General features: G+C 41.7%; 2 protein-coding genes across 4 annotated transcripts in view; both read right to left on the bottom strand.

Annotated features, from left to right (window-relative positions):
- The window catches only part of LOC119878427 (vacuolar fusion protein CCZ1 homolog), a 30,847-nt gene extending 23,319 nt beyond the window's left edge, over nt 1–7,528 (bottom strand). The window contains exons 1-7 of one of the 3 annotated variants that reach the window (XM_038589052.1): nt 7,332–7,528; nt 6,067–6,164; nt 5,882–5,975; nt 5,538–5,615; nt 5,110–5,157; nt 4,297–4,380; nt 3,020–3,195 (exon numbers count right to left, since the gene is read on the bottom strand). In XM_038589052.1, the coding sequence (XP_038444980.1) occupies nt 3,020–3,195; nt 4,297–4,380; nt 5,110–5,157; nt 5,538–5,615; nt 5,882–5,975; nt 6,067–6,164; nt 7,332–7,445 (692 nt within the window). In that variant the 5' untranslated portion in view covers nt 7,446–7,528. Of the gene's footprint in view, nt 1–3,019; nt 3,196–4,296; nt 4,381–5,109; nt 5,158–5,537; nt 5,616–5,881; nt 5,976–6,066; nt 6,165–7,019; nt 7,141–7,331 lie in introns of those variants that run through there. The other 2 variants (XM_038589053.1, XM_038589054.1) reach the window with 2 other exon arrangements.
- Nucleotides 7,529–17,166: 9,638 nt separating this feature from the next.
- On the bottom strand, nt 17,167–20,927 carry LOC119878428 (oncomodulin). The gene is made up of 4 exons (XM_038589055.1): nt 20,866–20,927; nt 19,813–19,945; nt 19,066–19,175; nt 17,167–17,451 (listed from the first exon to the last, which is right to left on the bottom strand). Exons 1-4 carry the CDS (start codon nt 20,924–20,926, stop codon nt 17,426–17,428), a joined length of 330 nt encoding a protein of 109 aa, XP_038444983.1. The 5' UTR covers nt 20,927; the 3' UTR covers nt 17,167–17,425.
- Between the last annotated feature and the right edge of the window lie 1,769 nt (nt 20,928–22,696).

The following is a 22,696-nucleotide window of genomic DNA, read 5'->3' as shown; positions in this document are numbered from 1 at the left end:
TCCTAGAGCAAGGGAAATAAACTATTGGGACTATATCAAAATAAAAAGTGTCTGGAGAGTGAAGGAAACCATAAAAAAGGCAATCTACTGAACGGGAGAAGATATTTGCAAATCCGATAAAGGGTTAATATCTGAACTATATAAAGAACTGATATAATTCATTACCCAAAAAACAAATAATCCAATTAAAAAATGGGCAAAAGATATAAACAGACATTTCTCCAAAGAAGATGTCCAGATGGCCAACAGACACATGAAAAGATGCTCATGATGAGTTATCATCAGGGAAATGCAAATCAAAATTAGAATGAGGTAATTTTGTCAGAATGGCTAAATTAACAACATAAGAAACAACAGGTGTTGATGAGGATGTGGGGGAAAAAAGGAACCCTTATGCAATGTTGCTAGGAATGCAAACTGGTGGCGATACAGCCACTGTGGAAAACAGTACAGAGGTTCCTAGAAAAATTGAAAATAGAACTATCCTACGATCTAGCAATTGTACTACTGGATATTTATCCAAAATATATATAAAAAAAAAAAAACTAATTCAAAGGGATACATGTACCCCCCTCCATGTTTATAGCAGCATTATTTACAATAGCCAAATTATGGAAGCAGCCCAAGTGTCCGTAAATAGGTAAATGAATAAATATGTGGTGCGTATATATATATATACACACACACATACACACACACACATAAACAGAGTATTATTCAGTCATAAAAAATGAAATCTTACCATTTGCAGTAATATGGATAGAACTAAAGACTACAATGCTAAGTGAAATAAGTCAGAGAAAGATAAATACCATATGACTTGACTTGTAGAATTTAAAAAAATAATGAGCAAAGGACAAAAGAGAGAGAGACAAGCCAAGAAACATACTTTTAACTACAGAGAACAAACAGATGGTTACAGGGCGGGGCGGGGGGATAGGGGATGGGACTAAAGAGTATATTTATCATGAGGAAAAAAATTAAAATGATTGGAAAAAAAAACATTGGGCTCCACTTCACAAAGCATTCAAAACTAAATACGTGCACATGGGCACATGTACACACATATATAATAGTAAGCAATTAGGAGCAAATATATATCCTATTCGTGAAATATAAAATACTTCATTGGTATTTAAACAGACCAGCTTTGTAACTAACAGTTGCCTCCCACAATATGTTGGTTTTTTTGAAACTCCTCCTTATGATGACTGCCTGGGGCCAACCTTGCCCTGTCTGCATATTGTGGTGGGATCCCAAAGCAGCGCTGTGCAGCCATCGGAGCTGGGCACAGCTTAACTCCAGGGGCTGTCCTTCACAAAGACAAAGATGCCAACAGGATCCCTAGGACTAGGGCAACACGCAGCCCTGTGAGTTCAGGCTTCCAGACTTCAACCCCACTGGTCCTACTGGCTCATCGGCCTCTCAGCAGAAGCTGCTGACTTTGAGGGGGACCCTCTTGCTCTAGGCCTGTACCCTTTCTCACCCCGGGTTCATGCCCACGTCAGGGGTTATGCTATGTCAGGCGATTAGAATCTGAGCTACCTTCCTCCGACAGGAGCACCCAGGTCATGGACTGCCATGGAATTCTAGCATATCCGTCTGTCTCCTCACTGCGGTGGGGGAATGGGGGTGGGGGGGTAAGGGGGAAAGCCTTCCCAGCAGCACCTCCCTGGAATTTCTGCCTGTGGAGGGCTGCTCCCTCCTCAGACCTGACACCCTCCAACCCTGTGTTAACTCTTCCACCTCTCACAACAGCATTAAGAATCTCATTTGACTACCATAGCGTGAAAATTATAAAAAGCAACTAGAACAGGACCAGCTAATATAGCATCATGTGTTCTGCTAAATAACTTGTTAAATGTGAAGGGAAGGGCTTTTTCATCTGGATTTCATGCTGCTTTCATGGGGGGGGGGGGGGGGGGGCAGAACACACGCACAAATTCTACATGAAAACTCATCAACGTGTTTAATAAACGGATTCAAGGGATCCCTGGGTGGCGCAGCGGTTTGGCGCCTGCCTTTGGCCCAGGGCGCGATCCTGGAGATCCGGGATCGAGTCCCACATCGGGCTCCTGGTGCATGGAGCCTGCTTCTCCCTCTGCCTGTGTCTCTGCCTCTCTCTCTCTCTGTGACTATCATAAATAAATAAATAAATAAATAATTAAAAAAAAAATAAACGGATTCAAATTTCTTTCGATTAGCCTATTTCTCTTCCTGAAATGATGCCACAAGATCTTGGCAGGGAGAGGAAGGGTTTCCAGAACCATTACTGCCTTTTGTGTTAGCTGAACTCAAGTTTTTGGGCTCAAATACGGCCACAACCTGAACTGCAGAAAGTGGGATACAGTCCATGTAAACGTGAAAACTCAACACTAGTGAGCACCCGGAACAGCTCCTGAACTCTAGGAGCCCATCTCAGACAATCAGAGGACTCTGGATGTCTCTGAGCCACACAGCCTCTATATGGTCAAGGTCACATGGCTTTTCTAGAGCTGTCCTGGGTAGCTGAGAGCGTTTAGTTTCTCCTTTCTTCCTGAGTATCAACACTTCCAAAGAAATTATGTTTTTGTTCCTACTACAGGATGCACAGTTGGTTGCCAGTAGGTAACTTTCTGGTTTTATGGCACATTTAACTTCTTGGATATTTTTAAAAATCTAGCTTGAAAATAAAGTATGAAAAGTATGCTTTCCACATTTATTATACTGTTTCTTTAAAGAAGTTTTCCGAAGAACACCCAAATAAAAATAGGATCCCTAAACTTCACTTGACACGAACATTTTCTATACCTTTCATGCAACCAATTTTAAATTCCCCTGCTTTGTCTTTTTAACCCAAATCACCCTACTTTTAGTTTAAATGATCACTGCTTTATTTTGACAGCATCTGTAAAGATGCTTCCTACCTTGCCCCCTTGCTATTCATTCCAATTTGACAACCTATCGATCCAGTCACTGCTGTTTTTATTATCTTAATAGGTTTTCTTCTTTTATATGCCAAGCCTTAGGGTGTACATACCAGATTAGTTGATCGTTATAGAGAAAGGCAGTGTATTTGACTATACTCAGGCTTTCCTCCATTCTATTAATAAAGGACTGGATTTTCAAATAAGTCATTTTATCCAATGGGAAGAAGCTGATTCCACCAAAAATGTCAAGGAGATCACATGACTGCAAATGCAACGTTTGCAAGTACTGTAGGAAAAAATAAGGCATTAAACTTACTAAGAGTACACTGAATATAGCACTCTGAAAGCTGAGAATAATTAGTCAACTTAGGATAAGATTACATCCTAGCACACTGACAAGACCAATAAGCAGATTAGCCACAGCTAACTGGATGTGAAATCAATACCAATTTCAAAATATAAAGTTCAAATGTAAACTGTTAATATTTATTCAGAATTATCTTATCTCTTTGAGGTATTTAATTCCCTAAATGAATGATTCTCAAATTATATCTCATTAGGGACCTATATATTGATATGGACTGACAGTGCCATCTTCTGCAAAAATAACACTGAGAGCACAGGTAGTCAGTTGTTGATAGGTAGGAGAGTAATAAAAAGGCAAGGACAGAAGTCAGGAGACAGCATAAGAGTAAATGATGGTCACTAGAATGAAGAAACAAAGAGGAAACAAAAGTAATTCATAAAAACAAAATAATTCAAAAACAGAGAAAATGTAGTTTAGGGGAAAAAATAAATTGAGAATTATTCCTCTAAGCTAAACTGAATTTTACCAGCGATAAGCTATAAAAAACTTACAGTGTAACAGAGTGACAACTATATAGGCACATTCATTTATTGTTCGGGAAAAATCACACTAATAACCACTAAGGTGATAAAGTCTATATTACAGCAATAACTTTTCTACTGCATCAATACAGATTAAACAATACTGTTCAGTGAACAATAATCAATCCATAAGAATGTATATTCAGGTAAAGAGTTTAAATTCGGCTAATTGACCAATCATCATGCAGGAAGTTCATTTTGAGTAAGCCCACACTAACAACACAGGTTGACCAAGGATTAAGACAAAAGGTGTCTCCAAGATGATGTGGGGATGCACACAAATGGCAGGATGCTCTGATCCTGCACAAAAAGTTATGAAAAGATTCAAGAATGCAAGTCTAAAGAGTTTTCTCACTGATCTCATTTTGCCACAATGTATCTTACACTTTGTCACTTTCAAGTCCTAAGTTTTTCCTAAAGGAGAAGCAAAATTGTATGTTTATTTCTAAAAGTCTTTTTGAAGACTACAAAGATTATAAATAAAATTCATAATACTTACCCGATGGAAGAATTTCTCTAATCTTTCTTTTAGGAGCTTGACACCTCCATCTTCCATGGCTCTCAGGAATGTACCATTAAAAAGCTAATGATGCAAAAAAATTTTTTTAAAAGTCAGTTTCTTATACCCTGCAATTTACCAGTATAACAAATTCTTTTCCTTTTAGATTAACTAATTTGGCTTATTTAACCCCCCACCCCATTCCTTTTAAACATATAGAAAATATTTACATGAAAGGGCCTGAGTTATAAAATAAATCACACACAAAATCAACACTGTTAAGTGATATCATTTCTGTGTAATCACTGAATCATTTGGGAGATTTTTTTTTTTTTTAAAGTAAGCTTCATGCTCAGCATAGAGACCAACACTGGGCTTGAACTCATGACCCTGAGACAGATCAAGACTTCAGCTGAGATCAAGAGTCAGATGCTTAACCAACTAAGCTACCTGGGCACCCTGCATTTTTTTTTTCGTAACCTCATCTCATAACTAAATTTCATTTTATGTAAATAATATTGCCAGACTTCTTAAATCATACAAATATCTACAGTATGCCTTTTCCTCAAGCATATGGACTCTCTTGTTTACCAACTGGGATACATTCCTAGTACTGCTAGGAACAGAGAAAGACTCACTACTCAGCGAATAAGTCTATACATAAATCTCAATGCAGTTTCAAAGGCCTCATTATTTCTTCCCTTAAAACAGATATAGTCACCACACAGTCATCTAAAGAACTAAGATTTTGAAACAATCCCTGTAAACAGGGGTAACTGGCTAGACTCAATTCAGAAAGAACTTCGTGCTTACCTTGTACATGCTATAGCACTGCTGTAACACTGAACTATAAACCTTGTCCTGCAAGCATAAAGACACAGATCTCAATTCAAGGGGGAAAAAGTCCATGGCATAGCAAATGTACAATGACTCTTGGCAACGCAATATAGTGCTTATAAGCTTGGACCCACAACAGTTGTGTGCTGACAGTGAGATGTATTTAAATTCAGTTATGAACCAGCAAGCCTAATTTTAGGAGGGCTTATAAAAAGATGATTAGAAGACACTAGGGAGACAAGATACAGATTTTTATACAACTGTGCTAATGTAAACAGATATGAAACTTCACTATGCAGAACCTCAGAATCTTCTACAAAGGTGACTGCTTAAAGTTGACCAAGTCACTCAACATATTCAGTAACAGGTTTTCTAAAAATATGAAACAAAAAATGACATATTACCAACAACTCCTCCTCTTGGTATTCAACAATTGGTTTTCCATCTTTACTTTGCTTTTCAATTATAGGATTCCGAACAACCTACAAAATTTTGATAGGACGAAATTACACAATGACCCAATTATATAAGTTTTTAATTTTCTCTTAAATGAAAAAATCTGAGCATGTCACAACACCAAAAACACAACTTAAAACAGCCCCAAGAACACATACACTGAATATGTGCAACCAACTTTATTGTAATTTTACTTTGCAATAGCTAGAGGACTTCTCTAAAGTCCTAAGAGAAAAGATCACCCATAATCTCACTACACAAACTCAAAAAGATGTACTGTATATGCAAGTACCATGACCATCCAGAAATTCTCTTCTGGTTCATTGAAGAACTGTCTATTCTTCTGTGTATGTAAAGACTTTGCAGGTTTTGATGGACTAAAGGTCCTAAAAAGGTTAAAAAAAAAATGTTGGGGGACAGTTCTCGAAGTTGTAAGAATTCACGGAGCTTACTGAGCTCTGCATTTAAGGGCATTACCTTGTAAACTGTACAATAGCTTCACATAATCCAACATTTCTAATTTTCTCATTCTTTTCAACTTCATTTGGATGGTAAAATAAAATTTTATTTTCCTCCTAAAGTATGGAAAAACAAAATCATCACATTAACATAAGCATTTTTAAAAAAATCATCTCAGCTGTTAAAAATGCTGTTCAATGTCAAGCTCTCACATCACACATGCCAGCAGCAAAACAAAACAAAAAACCCTTTTCAGAAAAATCAAAAATTGTCTTCTCCTTGATATGTAAATGATGCTCACCAGCCTAGAAGGCCATTGTGATATACAGTTAAGTCACAAGTCCTCTGGAGGCGCACAAAACAATTACTCTGAAAACTCAATCTTACAGTTTCTTTCCTCACACTAATTTTGCAAAAAACACCGTTTGTAAAAAAAAAAAAAAAAAAAAAGCGTGTGCGCACATGTGCAGACTTACTGCCTCCTTGCAAGTAAAACTCAGCAGGTTCAAGAGCATTAGAACTCAGAGCCTTTCAAAGGACCCTGAGGGGCACCTGGGTGGCCCAGTGGTTGAGCATCTGCCTTTGGTTCTGGTCGTGATGGGGGTGAGGGTGGTCTTCGGATCGAGTGCCCCATCCGGCTCCCCAGAGGGAGCCTGCTTCTCCCTCTGCCTATGTCTCAGCCTCTCTCTGTCTATTTAAATAAATAAATAAATAATAAATAAATAAATAAACAAACAAACGTGACTTGCTGCCAGCCCAACCGGACATCCTTTGGGGAAGTCACCGTCCCCACCTATAAAACAAACAAAACCCATCCCTGGAATTTATTTAGCAATTCGGAAAAACAACACAAAACTTTCCTATGCTCCTCCAAGCCTGAGTTATCTTAGGACCACATAGGCCACCACTCTCCATCCATGCTTCTAGTCCGGGACTTGTACTAACAAAAACATAAGCTCAATTTTACTTACCCGGGATTGGCGCAGAAGCGCGGAAACTCACTCACCCTGCGTGGAGTGATGAGCCTGCCGAGCCTCCGTCCAGAGACCCTGCCCGGCCCCCACTCGTTCCGCGGGCGCACGCCCGGCACAAAGCAGCCTCGGTAAAAGCCGCCCCGGGAGGGGAGTGACAGGTGCTGCGCGGTATCCCCCGCCCCCCTCCTCCGGGCGCGCCCCACCCCCCGCCTTCTCCGGCTCCGACGCGGGCCGGCCGGCCACCGCCCCCGCCCTCCGGCCCTCCTCCGACCGCCGGCTGGCACCCGCCCACGGCACCGCTCCGCGCACCTCGCCCTCGCGCGGCCCGAAGCGCGGGTTGTAGATGAAGAAGCTCAGCAGCGCCGGCGGGAACTGCTTCTCCTGGGCCGTCCCGGCCCCGGCCCCGGCCGCCGCTGCCGCCATCCCGGCCCGGCCCCCAGCCTCGGGAGCCTCCCTCGGCCCGCCCAGAGACAGCCGCCCTGAGGAGACCGCACTTCCGCCTCGCTCGCGGCCGCCCCGGAAGTGGTTGCCGCCGACCCGGAAAGAGAACCTGCCGCCCAGCATCCCCTTTTGGCGAGGTCCGGTGAGGGTTCGTTTTGCGTTGGTTTCTGCCGCAGGTGCTTCTTGTTTGAGAGTGGCGGTGAAAGTGAAACTTTTTTTGTTTGGTGGTTCCCAGGTTTGTGTCCTGGCTGAAGCGAGAGCTGAGTATTTAAAGAAAAATAGAACGGGCATAGGTTGTTTTTTTGTTTTGTTTTGTTTTTTTAGAAGGGAGAGTGAAGGCGCAAAGGAAGATGAGGTGCATTAAGCTGGGCGATTTGCCCACTTCCATCATCTACAGGGTCCCGCCTGGCCTGTATAGGCTTTTTTGATCCCTGTTTGAGCGACCTGAGGTGACCGCTGGGTCAACCCTAACCAACGGGGTTTGCGTCTTAGCCCAGCTCCCGTGGCTCTGGGGAGAATGGTTGTGCGCAGAAGCGAGGGCGCGGCGTGTGTGGTCCACGCGGGAGCAGAGCGTGCATTCCCCGCGGAGCGCGCCGTCCCGGGCCTCGGCGACCAGGGCATCGTCCTTTCTTCGCATCGAGGAGTCACTTGCTTTTGAGCCCTATGGATTGTGCCATGTTGGAACAGCTCGTCACTTCTGGCCTCTGGTATTGGGAGTCCGAGCCCTTGCATGGCAGCCTGCTTGGCCAAACTCAAGAAGACCTCAGTTTAGGATGACTCCTTGGTCACAGGTGAAGTTTAGGAACAGGACCTCATATTCAACCTGGTAGAGTAGACTTTAATGTTTAGGGAGGAGATGCACTGGAATTTGGACTGGGTATTTATCCTAACCTGGTCCCTCGCACAGTGCGAAACCTGGGACCTGTTACCTAGCTTTTCTCCAGCCTCTAGTTCATATTTGTAAAATGATGAGTAGCAAATGCTTGCCTAGTAGGAATTTTGTTTTAAGAATTAAATGGTCGGGGGGGGGGGGGGTGGACCCTGGGTGGCGCAGCGGTTTAGCGCCTGCCTTTGGCCCAGGGCGCTGTCCTGGAGACCCGGGATCGAGTCCCACGTCGGGCTCCCGGTGCATGGAGCCTGCTTCTCCTTCTGCCTATGTCTCTGCCTCTGTGTGTGTGTGTGACTATCATAAATAAATAAAAATAAAAAAAAAAAAGAATTAAATGGGGGACGCCCGGGTGGCCCAGTGGTTGAGCACTTGCCTTTGGCTCAGGTGCTGATCCCAGGGTCCTGGGATAGAGCCCCCCATCCCGCTCCCTGCAGGGAGCCTGCTTCTCCCTCTGCCTATGTCTCTGCCTCTCTCTGTGTCTCTATGAATAAATAAAATCTTTTTTTAAAAGAATTAAATAGGACCACGAATTGAATATAGAGTGCCCAGCACTTCATCATTATTCAACAAATGTTTGTCATTACTTGCCCTTGAAACACTTTCCCAACTAACTTACTCTGTTGCATGAAATTCTGCACTAAATACAGTGTTTTGGTATTAAAGCAATAATTTTAAAATATTTTAAGGTAACAGAATCCTCTCTCCTCTCTTTCTATCCCCCAAAAAGTCTATGGAGAGTTCTAATACATAAAATAGATGCAGAGCTACCATGGTTAAATGAGAGCCCAAGGGATAGGACTGAGGTCTAGGAGTACCTTTTGGCTTTTTCTAGGTGCTACCCACCAATCCCATCTTCCTTGGGGACCCTAAAGCACCTGCCCAGGACCTTGTGACTCCATGTAACCTGAAAACTCCAAGATAAAGAAGTCTCCTTTGGCCCTGAGTAAATACTTCTGGAAAAGTAGAAGGAAGAGCCCAGGGCTGACGTTGGAACACCTGGATTTGAGTTCTGGTTTTGCCATTTATCAGTTGAATGACTTTTGACTAATCACTTATGTTATTTAATCTCAGTTTCCTCCTTGGCGAAATAAGGTTAGTACCTGCCTCACAAGGTTATTGCAGAATTAAACTAGATGGTGCAAGTGAAAACACTTTGTAAAGTACAAAGTACTATGCAAATGTGATGCATGAGCACTTTAGAATATTAGTCGACCTTTCTCCCCAGCACACTTCTACTTCCTTGTAGACTTTGCCTCCTCTGCACCCAATCAATTAAATTAACTGCCACAGGAAACAGATGATACAAAACCAAATGAAACAAAAACCCAGAAATCAAAGAGATTTTTAAGTTTCAAATCGGGAAGCAAAAAAGCTTAGATATTGATGCATCCCCCTCTCACACTCTGGGGTTGTACATGGGCGTGGTGTGGGAGGAGTGGTGATGATGGACACTTAGATGGTTTTGGAGACCTCAAAGTAGAGAGAATGTGTTGTTGCTTCCTTGTGAAGCTGGGGAGGTAGCAAGCCTCACAGAGTTTCCCTCTGTGTCAAGCATGATGCAAGCAACGGTACCATAGCCTCATGAGTGTCTAGGCAGTAGGTTGCTACTCGGTGCAGGAAGCAGCCAAATGTTTTACTGATATATAGAAGTAATTCAGAGAAAGCCAGACCTGAGCGGCCTTAAAGTCAGGACAGAGTGGAGGTAGCTGTGGCCTCGATGGACCCCGCCACTCAAAACCACAAGACTAGAGAGGAATAAAGATGAGTTACTAGTATGGATTGAGCACCAAATACTCCTTTCCCATGTAGGGCTTTGGCATCCCCCCCCCCCCCACCTCAGGAGGCCCCTGAACTTCTCTATTCCCACAAACACACTGAATGTACAGCTATACATAGAGCAATTCCTTCTGGGAGAAATCCAGAAACAAGCTGAGTGACTCCTACACAGTCAAATGAGGAAATACCCAGATCAAAACGGGTTAGAATAGGGTGAGACATGGTCTCGCCACAATGCCCACCTGAGCACAGCATCATACAATTAGGAGGGAACCCTCAACTCCTAGCCTCTCCCTGGGTTTGGATTGTACATCGAGCACCCCAACCTTTAAGACCCCCACCCACAGCTCCCATCTCCAAAACACCTAACTTTGAATGCCAGTGGGACTTGGATTTACTAGACCTACAAGACTATATAGCAAAGTAGTTCTTATGGGCATGTGAGCACTCCCCATGGCAATCCCTTCTAAACTCAGTGCAAAGGGAGCAGGTGAAATGTCTATCTGTGGTCTTTGCCTGGAAGGAATTTGTACACTTACGAACCGCTGCCTGAGGGTCTGGCTTCTAATTTAGCACGCATTCAGGGGCTGGCTGCAATCCTTCCCAGAACCCAAAATAGCTGGTTGGCACTACACCCGATTTTCCCCTCTGGTTCCCTTCAACACGTGTAGTATGCCAACTTTTACAGTCACCACCCAAGGGATGGGCCCCCAAATTACCTAGCTCTGAGAGCCAGCAGGCATTCCTGAGCCCCACTAGCACCATAGCAAAAAGGTTTTAAATAGGACAAGAGTGCCCTCCAGTGGCTATAATAATAATAAGTAAGTATTTTTTAAAAATGGAAATAAAAAAATATATAAGTAATACATATTATAACATAATATACATATTATGTTATATATTATAACATAAGTAATATATATTATAACATAAATAATAAATATTTTTTAAAAATGGAAATCAAAAAATATATTGAGACAAATGGGAATGAAAACAACATAGCAAAAACTGAGTGCAGCAAAAATAGTTTCAAGAAGAAGGAAGTATATAGAGATAAGTGCCTATATTAAGGGGGAGAAAGGGGGGTGCTTGGGTGGCTCAGTCCATAAAGCATGACCTCAGCTCAGGTTATCATCCCAGGATCCTGGGATTGAGCCCTGTGTCCAGGCTAGCTGCACAGCAAGGAGTCTGCTTCTTCCTCTCCCTCTGCTGTGCTCACTTGTGCTCTCTCTCAAATAAATAAACAAAATATATATAAAAAAGAAAGCTCTCAAACAGCCTAAGTTTACACCTCAAGGAATTAACAAAAGAACAAACTAAGCCCAAATTTAGTAGGAAAAGAGGAAAACCCAAAAATCAGATTGGAAAGAAACGACATAGAGACTAAAAGACAATGGAAAAGATCAATGAAATGAGGAGGTAGGTTTTTGAAAAAAATAAACAAGATTGACAGACCTTTAGCTAGATGGAGAAAAAAGATGCAAAAATCAGAGGCAAAAGAGAAGACATGACAATTGGTAACACAGAACTAATGAGGATCATAAGAAACTACTGTGAATAATTACACATCAAGCAATTAGATGACAGGAGAGCTGGAGACATTACTAGAGATGTATAACCTACCAAGACTGAAATGATGTAGAAAATCTGAATAGACCAGTTAAATAATTTAAACAGTATTTCAAAGTTTGTTTCAAACAATATTACAAAGCAATAATAATCAAAACACTATACTACTGGCATAAAAACAGACACAAAGATCAAATGGAATAGAATTGAAAGCCCAAACATAAATGCATGCATATATGGTCAATTAACTTATGACAAAGGAACCAGGAGTATACAACAGGGAAAGGACAAGTCTCTTCCATAAATGGTGTTGGGGAAACAGGATGGCCCCATGCAAAAGAATTAAACTAGATATCTATTTTTATACCATATACAGAAATCAACTTGATATGTATTAAAGGTTTGAATGAAAAATTAAAAACTTTACTTGGATGTAAAGACAAACAGTAAGACTCATAGATGAAAACTGGGGTAAGCTCCTTGACATTGGTATCAATGATGATTTTTTAGATTTGATGCCAAAAGCAAAGGCAATAAAAACAAAAATAAGCAATTGGGAGTAAATCAAACTAAAAAGCTTCTGCACAGCAAAGGAAACCGTCAATGAAATGGAAAGTTAACCTGTGGAATGGAAGAAAATATTTGCAAACCACACATCTGATGAGGGTTAATATTAAAAATATCAAGGAACTCATGCAACCCAATAGAAAAAAACCCAAATAACCCAATTTAAAAATGGGCAAAAGATCTCAATAGACATTTTTCCAAAGAAAAAGGTCAATAAGTACATGGAAAGACACTTGACATCAGTCATCATCAGGGAAATGCAAATCAAAACTACAATGAGGTATCACCTCACACCTGGTAGGTCAGTTTTCTGAAAGGACGAAAGAAATGCTGGCCAGGATGTGGAGAAAGAGAACCCTTGAGCACTGATGGTGGCAATGTAAATTGGTGCAGTCACTATGGAAAACAGTATGGAGGGTACTCAGAAAAATTAAAAATAGAACTACCATATGATCCAGCAATCCCACTTGTGGCAATGTATCCAAGGGAAACGAAAATTATCTAGAAGAGAGATCTGCACTCCTTCACTGTAGCATTATTCTCAATAGTACGGAAACAACCTAAGTGAACTGGCTTCTCCAGGAAAAGCTGCTGTATTTTGTCAGAGCAGAAAAGACACACCTGGACATGATAGCTGAAGGAGGGCCCCACACTAAGGAGGGGAGCCAGCGAATAAGTGACCATCCCCTACTGATTTCCATAATAAAAGTACCATGGCTATCGCTTCACCCCTACCCCCCAAATCTCAGACCCACCTAAGACTGGTACCAACAGCCCAAGCAAATTGACACAAGCAGTGCCAAGATTTGATAAAGTGAGGGGGTAGGTACACAGGTGTTTTGTTGCCACCTATTGTCATCTTTATGTTTGAAATATTTTATCACGTGGGTACCTGGGTGGCTCAGTTGGCTAAGCATGTGCCTTCGACTCAGGACATGATCTCAGGGTCTGGGAATCCAGTCCCACATTGGACTCACTGCTTGGCAGAGAGTCTGCTTCTCCCTCTACCCCTCCCCTCTGCTTGTCCATGTTCTCTTTCACACACTCTCTCAAATAAATAAATCATTTTAAAAAATGAAATATTTCATCACTTAAAAATAATTCAAGGAGGGGTGGCTGGGTAGCTCAGTTGGTTGGGTGTCTGCCTTCAGCTCAGGTCATGATACGGGGGTCCTGAGATCAAGCCCCACTTCAGGTTTCCTCCCCAAGTGGGGAACTTGCTTCTCCCTCTCTCTCTGCTCCCGCCCGCCCCCCCCCCACTGGTGTGCGCACTCTCTCTGCTCTCTCTCTCTGAAATAAATAAGTAAAATCTTTAAAAAAGAGTAAAATTAAACTCCTCAGGTGATTCCAGCATGAATAAATAATAACAGTAATAATAGTTCAAGGATGTGAATCTATTTACTTTCATTGTAGAAAACACCTAGGAAGACAATGTCAAAATCTACTCCTTACCCGAAAAAGCTGACTTTTTGAAACCAGTTAAAACCAACCTCATGTAAATGAATAGTCTTTCCAGTGAATAAATTAACAGGCCAGGTGGAAATGAGCCTCCTGATTCCAATTTCATCTGTCGTCTTAAGTGTTTGCAAAGTAATACCATACCTTCACATTCGCAGGAGAGATATAAGATAGGTTTTTGCTTGAAATTAGATTCCCGAGTACTCATTAGACAAAATTAAACTGCATCGTCACACAGAATTAACTATGTGGTTTGTAAACCTGAACAGACGAGCACTTCACATCTTTGCTGTTTTTCTGTGCTTTCTTTTTGAGCTGGGAATATGGTGAAAACTATGTATTTAAAAATCAATGTAAATATTTCATAATGTGCAGATGCTGAAGCAAAATACCCAAAATGTTTGAACTATTTTAATAATTCTTATTATTAGCCTCAACAATTAGGCACATTCAGGTAACTGGCTTTCAAATCACATCCATTAAATTATAAACTACCAAACTGTCAGTCAAAACTACAATGAGGTAAAAGTAGTCCAGATTAAAGCCACAGTCGCAGCCCTATCTTATAAGCAAGTAGGAAAAACAGACTTCTGTAATCTATCATATGCTCTAGGCCCTCATCTCAAAGTTAAAATATATCTCGCCACTGCTGAGAACATTCTTTCTTGAGGTATACTAGTGGTCATCTGCAAATTAGTTAAAAATCAAGAACACAAGCACAAAAGTTGCCTTACATGCATGTCAATCCTTTTTCCAGATTGTTACAATTTCAGGATTTTTTCCAGTTTTGATTAGACTCTGGATATGTTATATTTAACATATTTAAATTTTTCCTCAGTATATAAAAATATAAATGAGTCCAAAGAAATGAGTAGAAATTTCAGGAACAGAATAGTATGTAGGGCTTTCATTCATTTGAGTGTGGGATACATCTTTGGCATGAAAGTTTTTTAAAATCAAAATTTGTTATTTGGCTTAGTGACAAAAATCGGGTAAATTCTACATCTGTTTTTCATTTCTCTAGTTACTATGCTCCATTTCTTTAAAGGCCTCAGTTTTACCACACTGTTCTGTAATACTTCCAGCTGGAGATAACCGGTGTTGACATTTTATGTACCCTTTCTCTCTTTTGGTGAGGTACATACTGAATAAGACTCATTTAAAAATGAATTACCCTGTACAAAGTTTGTATAATGACTAAACTCGGGTAATTTTTGAAAACGCTTTTTGTTTTCAAATTATACTTACCAAAGATTTGGAAATGCTAACGTCTTTGCAAAATTTAAACTTAGAAAAATAATCAGAAAAATAAAAAGCACTAATTAACAAATGTATTCAAATGCCCAGAGTTGTTACTTGCATTCACGGATGGAGTTATGTACCACCCCTCCTCCCTGCCACACTTAAAAATCCAAATAATGTAATTTAAAATTGTTATGAGTAAAGATTGTTTCATGGAAGCATACCACCTGACACGTTTTGGATGTTAGGTACACAGAAATGGCTACTTATTTTGTTTTGATTGCTACTTATTTTCTATTGACAATGACTCTGAAATTAAGTTCCTAAAACTGGGTTGAAACAATGTAAAAGCAATATACCTGACATGGGCAAATATAACTGGACTTGTCATTTTAAAACAGCAGAATGAATAAAATTCATGAATAACTGGCCATAATCCTATCTGTGGAAAATTTGTGGCAATGGATCCTTTTGTAGACGTCTTCTTTCAAATAGCTTCCTCAAGTCAGGACATCAGTATGACCCAATGACACAGGGTCCCCTGGGTGCTCCATCTAACCCCTCCAGTCATTATCCCTAGACAGATGCCCTCCTCAGTGACAGAAAATAAATGAGAAACTGATTATCTCACCTAGATGAGGGCGATGTTGCCTTTGCAGTGCCAGTGGGTGATGGATTGCTTAGAAGCTCATAACACGTATTTTTAAAACATCATCAACCACCTAGCTTCGCTGACCTTTATGATAGCCTGAGCCCCCGCCCCGCGAAAGAATGGGGCAGGCTCACTTTGAGGTATTTAGAGCTGTAGCTGGAATAAAGAACCATTGGCTGGGAAAAGCTAACAGAGAGACATGAAATAACAGAAGGATCAGAGTATCCATGTGTGGTGTGAAGGCAAAGGCAACACATGGATTGTCTGAAGAATCAAGGCTCTAAGGTTGTCAGTATTGGTCAGAAAGACCCTCTTGCTGTCTTTAGTGTGAGCAAATCACAGATGCTCATGGGGGATATTTGCACACACCAGGAGAAGCTGAGGCGGGGAAGACCTAGCCTGATTCCTGCCAAGAAGGCTTGGGCATGAGGAGGGAATGGTTGTGCCCTTTATGGGATTTATCCCTCCAAATACCACATTGTATCTCGAATATCACTTGATACTGTTCTTCAAATCGATGTGCTTTGAAAAACCTGATATTCCCCTTAGCTTTGTTCTAACCTAGCGATATTGAAATCACATGTTTGTTCTAGTTGAATTTTTTAATGCATATTAAAATAAATACATAGTTTTTAAAATAAAAATGTGGGAACACTGGCCTCCTGGAGTAACCCAGAGGCCCCCTTGTAGCATACACCCTATGCTTTGAAAAGCTAACACGGCCCTCCAAAAAACAGGGGTTCGAAAGTCACTGAGCTACTTAAGTGTGAAGGAAGCAATCCAGGAGAGCCCAGGGCCTTACGAGCCTCCATGTGGAGTGAAAGTTGTGAGCCTTACAGCAGGCTCCCAGGAAAATGGCTCAGTTCCTCCCTGGAGTCCTAACTTCCAGGGTCAGCCAGAGACCACAGTTTGCATCTGCCACCTTTGGAAATCAGCTCAGTGAGAATTTCCTTGCTTGAGATTGCCCCACCCTGATGAACACCATGTAACAGGACCCCAAGGCTCACCTCCAAAGTTAAGGCAATTCTCGGTGTAATTGGCTCAGGTGGTATCAAATAAGAGCCAGGAAAGTAATGATAGAAAGGGAGAGGTGGCAGGAGGTTGGGTCAGAGCAGGCAAGTCTCAGATAGCTTGTTTTTCTAAGAAAAGAAAAAAGAAAAAAAAAAGCAGCAAGCTTGAAAAATGGGTTTGTGCCCATTTGGCAGAGCAAGTCTCCTTAGCTTTGGGGCCACTGTAGCCTCACACTTTTTTCTGTCCTGTACTGTTGGCTTTTAAATCCCTCTTAGGCCATCTAACACATAAGCAAAGGTGATTTTGGGCTCTTTGTAAATTTCTTTGTATTACTTTCAGCCTCCAATAACTCCCTAAGAAAATCCTAGCCTGACAGTGCCATTTGTTTGTCACTTTTTTTCCTCCAACCTTTTCCTCTGTTGAGCTGATAAGACCAGAAATATTTCTAAAAGCCCTCGGCTCCCAAGTTGCTTTCATTCCTGTACCTTGCTGAAAACAAAACAAAACAAAACAAAACAACACACCCACACATCAGCAGATGATGAGAAACGTATCTTTATTGGATGAATTTTAAAGGCATTGTCTGCCGAGGGCCTTACAGAGTCATCAGGGCATACTGACCATCGAAAATTCATGAATGACTGTCTTATTACCTCACTAAAACAAGAGTAAATTGCAGAAGCACTTGTGGGGGTGGAGGTGGGGGAGTGAATAAATAAATTAGGGAGAGGAAGTGGTGTTTCCCATTCCTGGGGCTTTGGAGACCTTCTGGCTGATTGTCTCCACAGCCTGGGGCTTTTAAGAATGCACCATTTCCTGGAATTCTAAAACAGAAGAGGTGAGAAAACATCAGTGGAGATGGCTTGGTATTTTTCCAGACATGCTGTGGCCAGTGAGAGTTCTGAAGAGGAAGGGAAGCAGATTGTTCGGTGATGGGTTTGGCCCCCTCCACGGGCACAAAAGGAGGGGAAAAATGTGTCACTGACTACAGGTGCAGATGGTCTATAGTGTTCCATCTTCCTGCATAATCTAACAAACGTCTTCAGCTTTGCAATAGAGCCCCTTGTATTCGAATTTGTGAGTCCAGCCATTTCCCTCTGACAACACATGGATTTGGTATAATAACTTATTGCAATCTGGGATCACTCAATTCTCTGTCTGGCTATTTTAAGACAGATTGGGGGTTTCCTTCCTCTTTTCTGAATCCACTTTGTGCAGATGTAGGAAACAATTCATGGGGGCAGGGGCTTGGAATTCACTTTTGTCTGATGAACTCTAACCTTACCCCCAAGAGTTTATATTACTAAATGCTGGTGATGATGGTAGTGGTAAGAATGAGCAGATGTGACCAACTGAAATTGGAAAACTGGGGATTTGCTCTGTATTTATTGGTACACTTTGCCTATTTGGAATTTTTTGGTGGTTAGATTTAAGTAAATATATTTTCTCTTACCTAAACTATTTTTCTGAGCTATGTATAGAAGCTACATTAACTCCTGTGTAGTAAGTCATAGTGGTATAATTTTGGATAGGTTTTTAAAAAGAGGATCTAAATAGGAATTTTTAATCTCCAATGAGTACCACCTCAAAGACCATGCATAAATTCTCCTGAGTTGGCATGCACAGTGTAGCTAAAAGGCATGTAAGTGGGGTGTCTGAGTGGCTCAGTTGGTTAAGCATCTGCCTTTGGCTCAGGTCATGATCTCAGGGTCCTGGGATAGAGCCCTGTGTTGAGCTTCCTGCTCAGCGGCAAGTCTGCTGCTCCCTCTCCCTTGTGATCTCTCTTTCAAATAAATAAAATTTTTAAAAAGATAAAAATAAAAAACATGTAAGCAATATGACTGAACTGGATGAAAATAATCCTACAGCCGTGCTTCTATACTAAAATTTGAATATAGGGCTCTGCACACAAAAGTCTCCGTACAGGATGTTTGATCTACTCTCCCATATTGTCCAGTCAGTGGGCTAATGTCCAATAAAATGTATTTGTTTAAACCTTGAAAGCTAAGAGGCTTTCCTATTCAAGTCAAGAGACATTTTGATACAAGACACACTTGAGAATGTCAATCCTTCCCTTAGGGGGGTTCAAATCTCAGTGGTAAAAATTCCTCACATAATTCTCATGATGCATTAGGGTGTCTTGCAAATATTAGCCAGACAATAGCTAGTCCCCTGGTCAGGTGAAGGGTATTTCCTGGGTCACAGACAGTGATTCACAGGATCAGCTTTTATGGTACATCCCCAGACATCATGCTAGCCTCTACGTACATCATCTGTATCCTCTCATCAGGCCCATTTTACAAATGAGAAGGCTGAAGCTCAGCAAAGTTAAGAAAGGGGGATCTTCACTAACCATGTCTGCTTGATCTCATCGCCCAAGTCCCCCAGATTGCTTCCAGAGCTAAATTTGTTTGTGCTATGTGCACGTGTGAACATACCGTCAGCTCCAATTTTCCCATCACCATCATTGTCTGCAGCTGCCATCAAAGACTTGGTTTCTGACTCTGTCAGCTCTCTAGCACCACTCTCGAACTTCTGGAGGAAAAACCTGCAGGACAATCAAAATTGGTGGAAATTTCCTGAAAAAATTACCCTTTTCTCTCCTGAAGCAAACCGACTGTTCCCGGCCATTGCAATATTCAGTCAGAGGCTTTCACAAGCCAAACTTGCCTTCCTTGTAGAAACTACTGGTGGGCATTTTGTTTTTAAAAGTGTTTTTTCAGAGGGGCACCTGGGGGCTCAGTTGGTGAATTGTCTGCCTTCAGGTCAGGTCATGATCCTGGGGTCCTGGGATTGAGTCCTGCATCAGGCTCCCAGCTCAGGGGGGAGTCTGCTTCTCCCTCTGACCCTCACCCCTGCTCTTGCTCTCTCTCTCAAAAAATAAATAAAAAGTAAATTTTAAAAGATTAAAATGCTTTTTCACAGTTTTGTTGATAAGTACATTTGCCAAAGAAAAAACCTACAATGAATGAATTTTTGCACCTACAGTCTTCAGTGCCCATGTCTAGTGCTTCACAAGGAAAGATGCATGGCCCACTGACTCATGTTCTTCCCTTCCGTGGGGCTCTGCTGAACCAGTGTCAACGCTGGCCATTGAAGAAATACTACCAAACTGGCCTTCACTGCTCCCAACCCACCTAGCAATGTCAGGGGTGCCACGCAAGCAAGCTCAGGACAAAACTCACTTAAGCTCTTCTTCATCCAGATATCCACTCTGGTCATTGTCTATGAACCGAAAAACATCCTTCACCTGACTGGCCGACATCTTAGAGAGGCCCGATGTCTGGAAGAATTTTTGGGGTTCGAAAGTATCTGGGTCTGAAGGACAGAGAGAGGGTTATTCTGAGGCTCATCGGGTCACATTCTGTATTTGGACCAAGGTGCTGGAAACATAAGTTATTAAAACCCTCTTCATGATATATCATCAAGCTACAGGGAGGCTCTGTTTTCGAATTTTAAAGAAGATAGGGTGCTGGGTGGTTTCATCCGCTAAGCGTCTGACTCTTGATTTTTAGCTCAAGTCGTGATCTCATGGTCATAAGATCGAGCCCCATGTTGAGCCTGGTTAGGATTCTTTCTCTCCCTCTCCAGCTCTGTCCTCCCACTCCCTCTCCCTCTAAAAAGGAGAAGGAGAAGAAGAAGAAAGAGAAGAGAAAAAAAAGGAAAGGAAATGGAATGGAAAGGAAAAAGAAAAGAAAAGAAAAAAGAAAAGAAAAGAAAAGAAAAGAAAAGAAAAGAAAAGAAAAGAAAAGAAAAGAAAAAGAAAAAAAAGACAGGGCTGTGACTAGTGCAAGATTTTGAGGCAACCAAGACCAGGTGACTTTGTGACAGCATCTCCTATGGCCCTCCCCACTTCCCTGCCCACTTGCTCTTGCTGCCCCCTTCCTTCCCTCCCCCCCCCATCCCATGCCTCCCCCTTCCCTTTTAATAGGCTGAGTGTCCAAGACTCAAGCAGCACTGGTCTAATGGGGGCGGGGGAGAATGTGAAATGCAGTCATTGGATTCAAACAGTCTACATCATATCCTCACGTTTTTTCACTTTTAGTAAGTTTCTTCCACCTGACAGCAAAGGAATCCTATGCTCTCTCATTGTAGTTATTTCACTGGTAACAGTTTTCTTCTCTGATCCCATGAATGTTCAGCAAAGTCCACATTTTAATTTTCTTGGCTTTGCTGGAGGTGTGACCAGGTGGGAAATACCCCACCCCCCACCCCAGCCCCGCCTCACTGCCCTTTACCTTGGCACTCCTGCAGGGCTGCTGCGATGTCGTCAGCGCTAAGGACGTCTGTGATGCTCATTTTTCACCTGTGCACACAATAAATGAGCTGTGGTCAACGGCAAGCAGTGCCATGAGTATCTAAGGGGACTACACACTCCTTGGCCCACTGAAACTGTATGCTGGTAGGGAAATTTTAAACATGAGATCGAGGTATATCCTATTAAGTGATGAGACAAAATAGCCACATGCAAACCATCAATTGAAATGATTCCAGCCCCCGTTGTCTCAGTGCCTTCTCCTGAATATTCTCCTAAGGCAGAATTAAGAAATACAACTTAAAGAATTATTTGATCCCATTTTCTTATGAAAATGACATTTGCACAACCAATCACTTTCATAGGCATCTACAAAACATCCAAAAGTAAACCATGTTACAAATGCAATGGTATTTTCATGCACTGAAAATGCAATGTTGCCAATGTCACATGGGAAAGGATACAACTTGGGCTACTTAAAGCCCTTCTGTGGAAAAGATGCTATCTATCCTGAAGGCTGGGAATCAAAGACATGAAAAGCCCATCCATCAGAGATTAAAATCTTTCCAGGTGTCAAGTCCATGGGGAAAGAAATCTGAGCACAGCACATACCAGTGTAATATGAACGCAGGTAGGAAAGAAGAATCTGGGGTCTTGTAGGTCCACCAGCTACTCACCGTTTTAGATTTTCCCCCAAGAAGAATCCGGAAAAAGAATTGAAGGAGCAAAAAAACAGATGTGCTTTTGCTACCTTACTGACCTACCTTATATAGGATTGAAAAAGTGATAGTAAGAACCTCTTAGATTTCCTTTTCAAGGATCAAGTAGACGTAGCTCAAATGTCTTGCCTTACTAATTAAACCTCTTTTTTTTTCTATTTATAGCACAAGGGAATGTGGGTGGGAACAGCCAATTTTTAAAAACAAACCTCAACAAACCTTAACTAAGGTTTCAGTTCTGCAAACGAACCCCGCTGGCAGTGTGGGGGAGACCAGAAACCTGGTAAAGAGGAGACAGTGGCCCAAATGAGATGACACAAATGGGGTGCTCTGTAAACTGAAAAGGGGCCCCCCAGGTGTTAGTGACTGCTGTTTTTTTTTTTTTTTTAAGATTTTCTTTATTTATTCATGAGACAGAGAGAGAAAGGCAGAGACACAGGCAGAGGGAGAAGCAGGCTCCATGCAGGGAGCCCGATGTGGGACTCGATCCTGGGTCTCCAGGATCATGCGCTAGGCTGAAGGCAGTGCTAAACCACTGAGCTACGCGGGCTGCCCAGTGGCTGCTGTTTGAAGCGGGTCTGCTGTTGACCTCTGAGGCTGTGGATGTGTGAGGCTGACCTTGGTCTGCGGTTGACAGACCCAAAGTCAGTGTCAGATGAACACATAAACTCGTCCATCAAAGGGGTGGCACCGCTTGGATGACTTTCCAAAAAAGTCTTGATTTTGATTTTCCTAGCAATATCTTAAATTGCACACACTAAAAAAGCAAAAAGGAGGCAAGCAACCAACCATATCCCATATCTAAAATTTACAGGAAAAACATGAGGCCAGGATTTGAGACCTCAGGTTTTTTGCTTTTCGTTTGTTTGTTTTTGGCTTTCAGCATGTATTTGTTGAGTCCTTAGGTAGCCAGCGCTGTGCTAAACTTTTTTTTTAAATTATGGCTTAAAAAAAGCACGTAACAAAAACCTTATCATTTTAACCCTTTTAAAGTATACATACAGTATAGTAATGTTAACAATATGCACATGGTTGTACAAGAGATCTCCAGAGCTTTTTCATCTTGCAAAACTGACCCCTATACCCATTGAATAA

Source organism: Canis lupus, unplaced genomic scaffold (assembly GCF_011100685.1).
Source record: "Canis lupus familiaris isolate Mischka breed German Shepherd unplaced genomic scaffold, alternate assembly UU_Cfam_GSD_1.0 chrUn_S1610H1801, whole genome shotgun sequence".
In the NCBI taxonomy this organism is placed as follows: Eukaryota; Metazoa; Chordata; class Mammalia; order Carnivora; family Canidae; genus Canis; species Canis lupus.
Note: the sequence above shows the minus strand (reverse complement) of the source record. Positions and strands in the feature narration are given on the sequence as shown.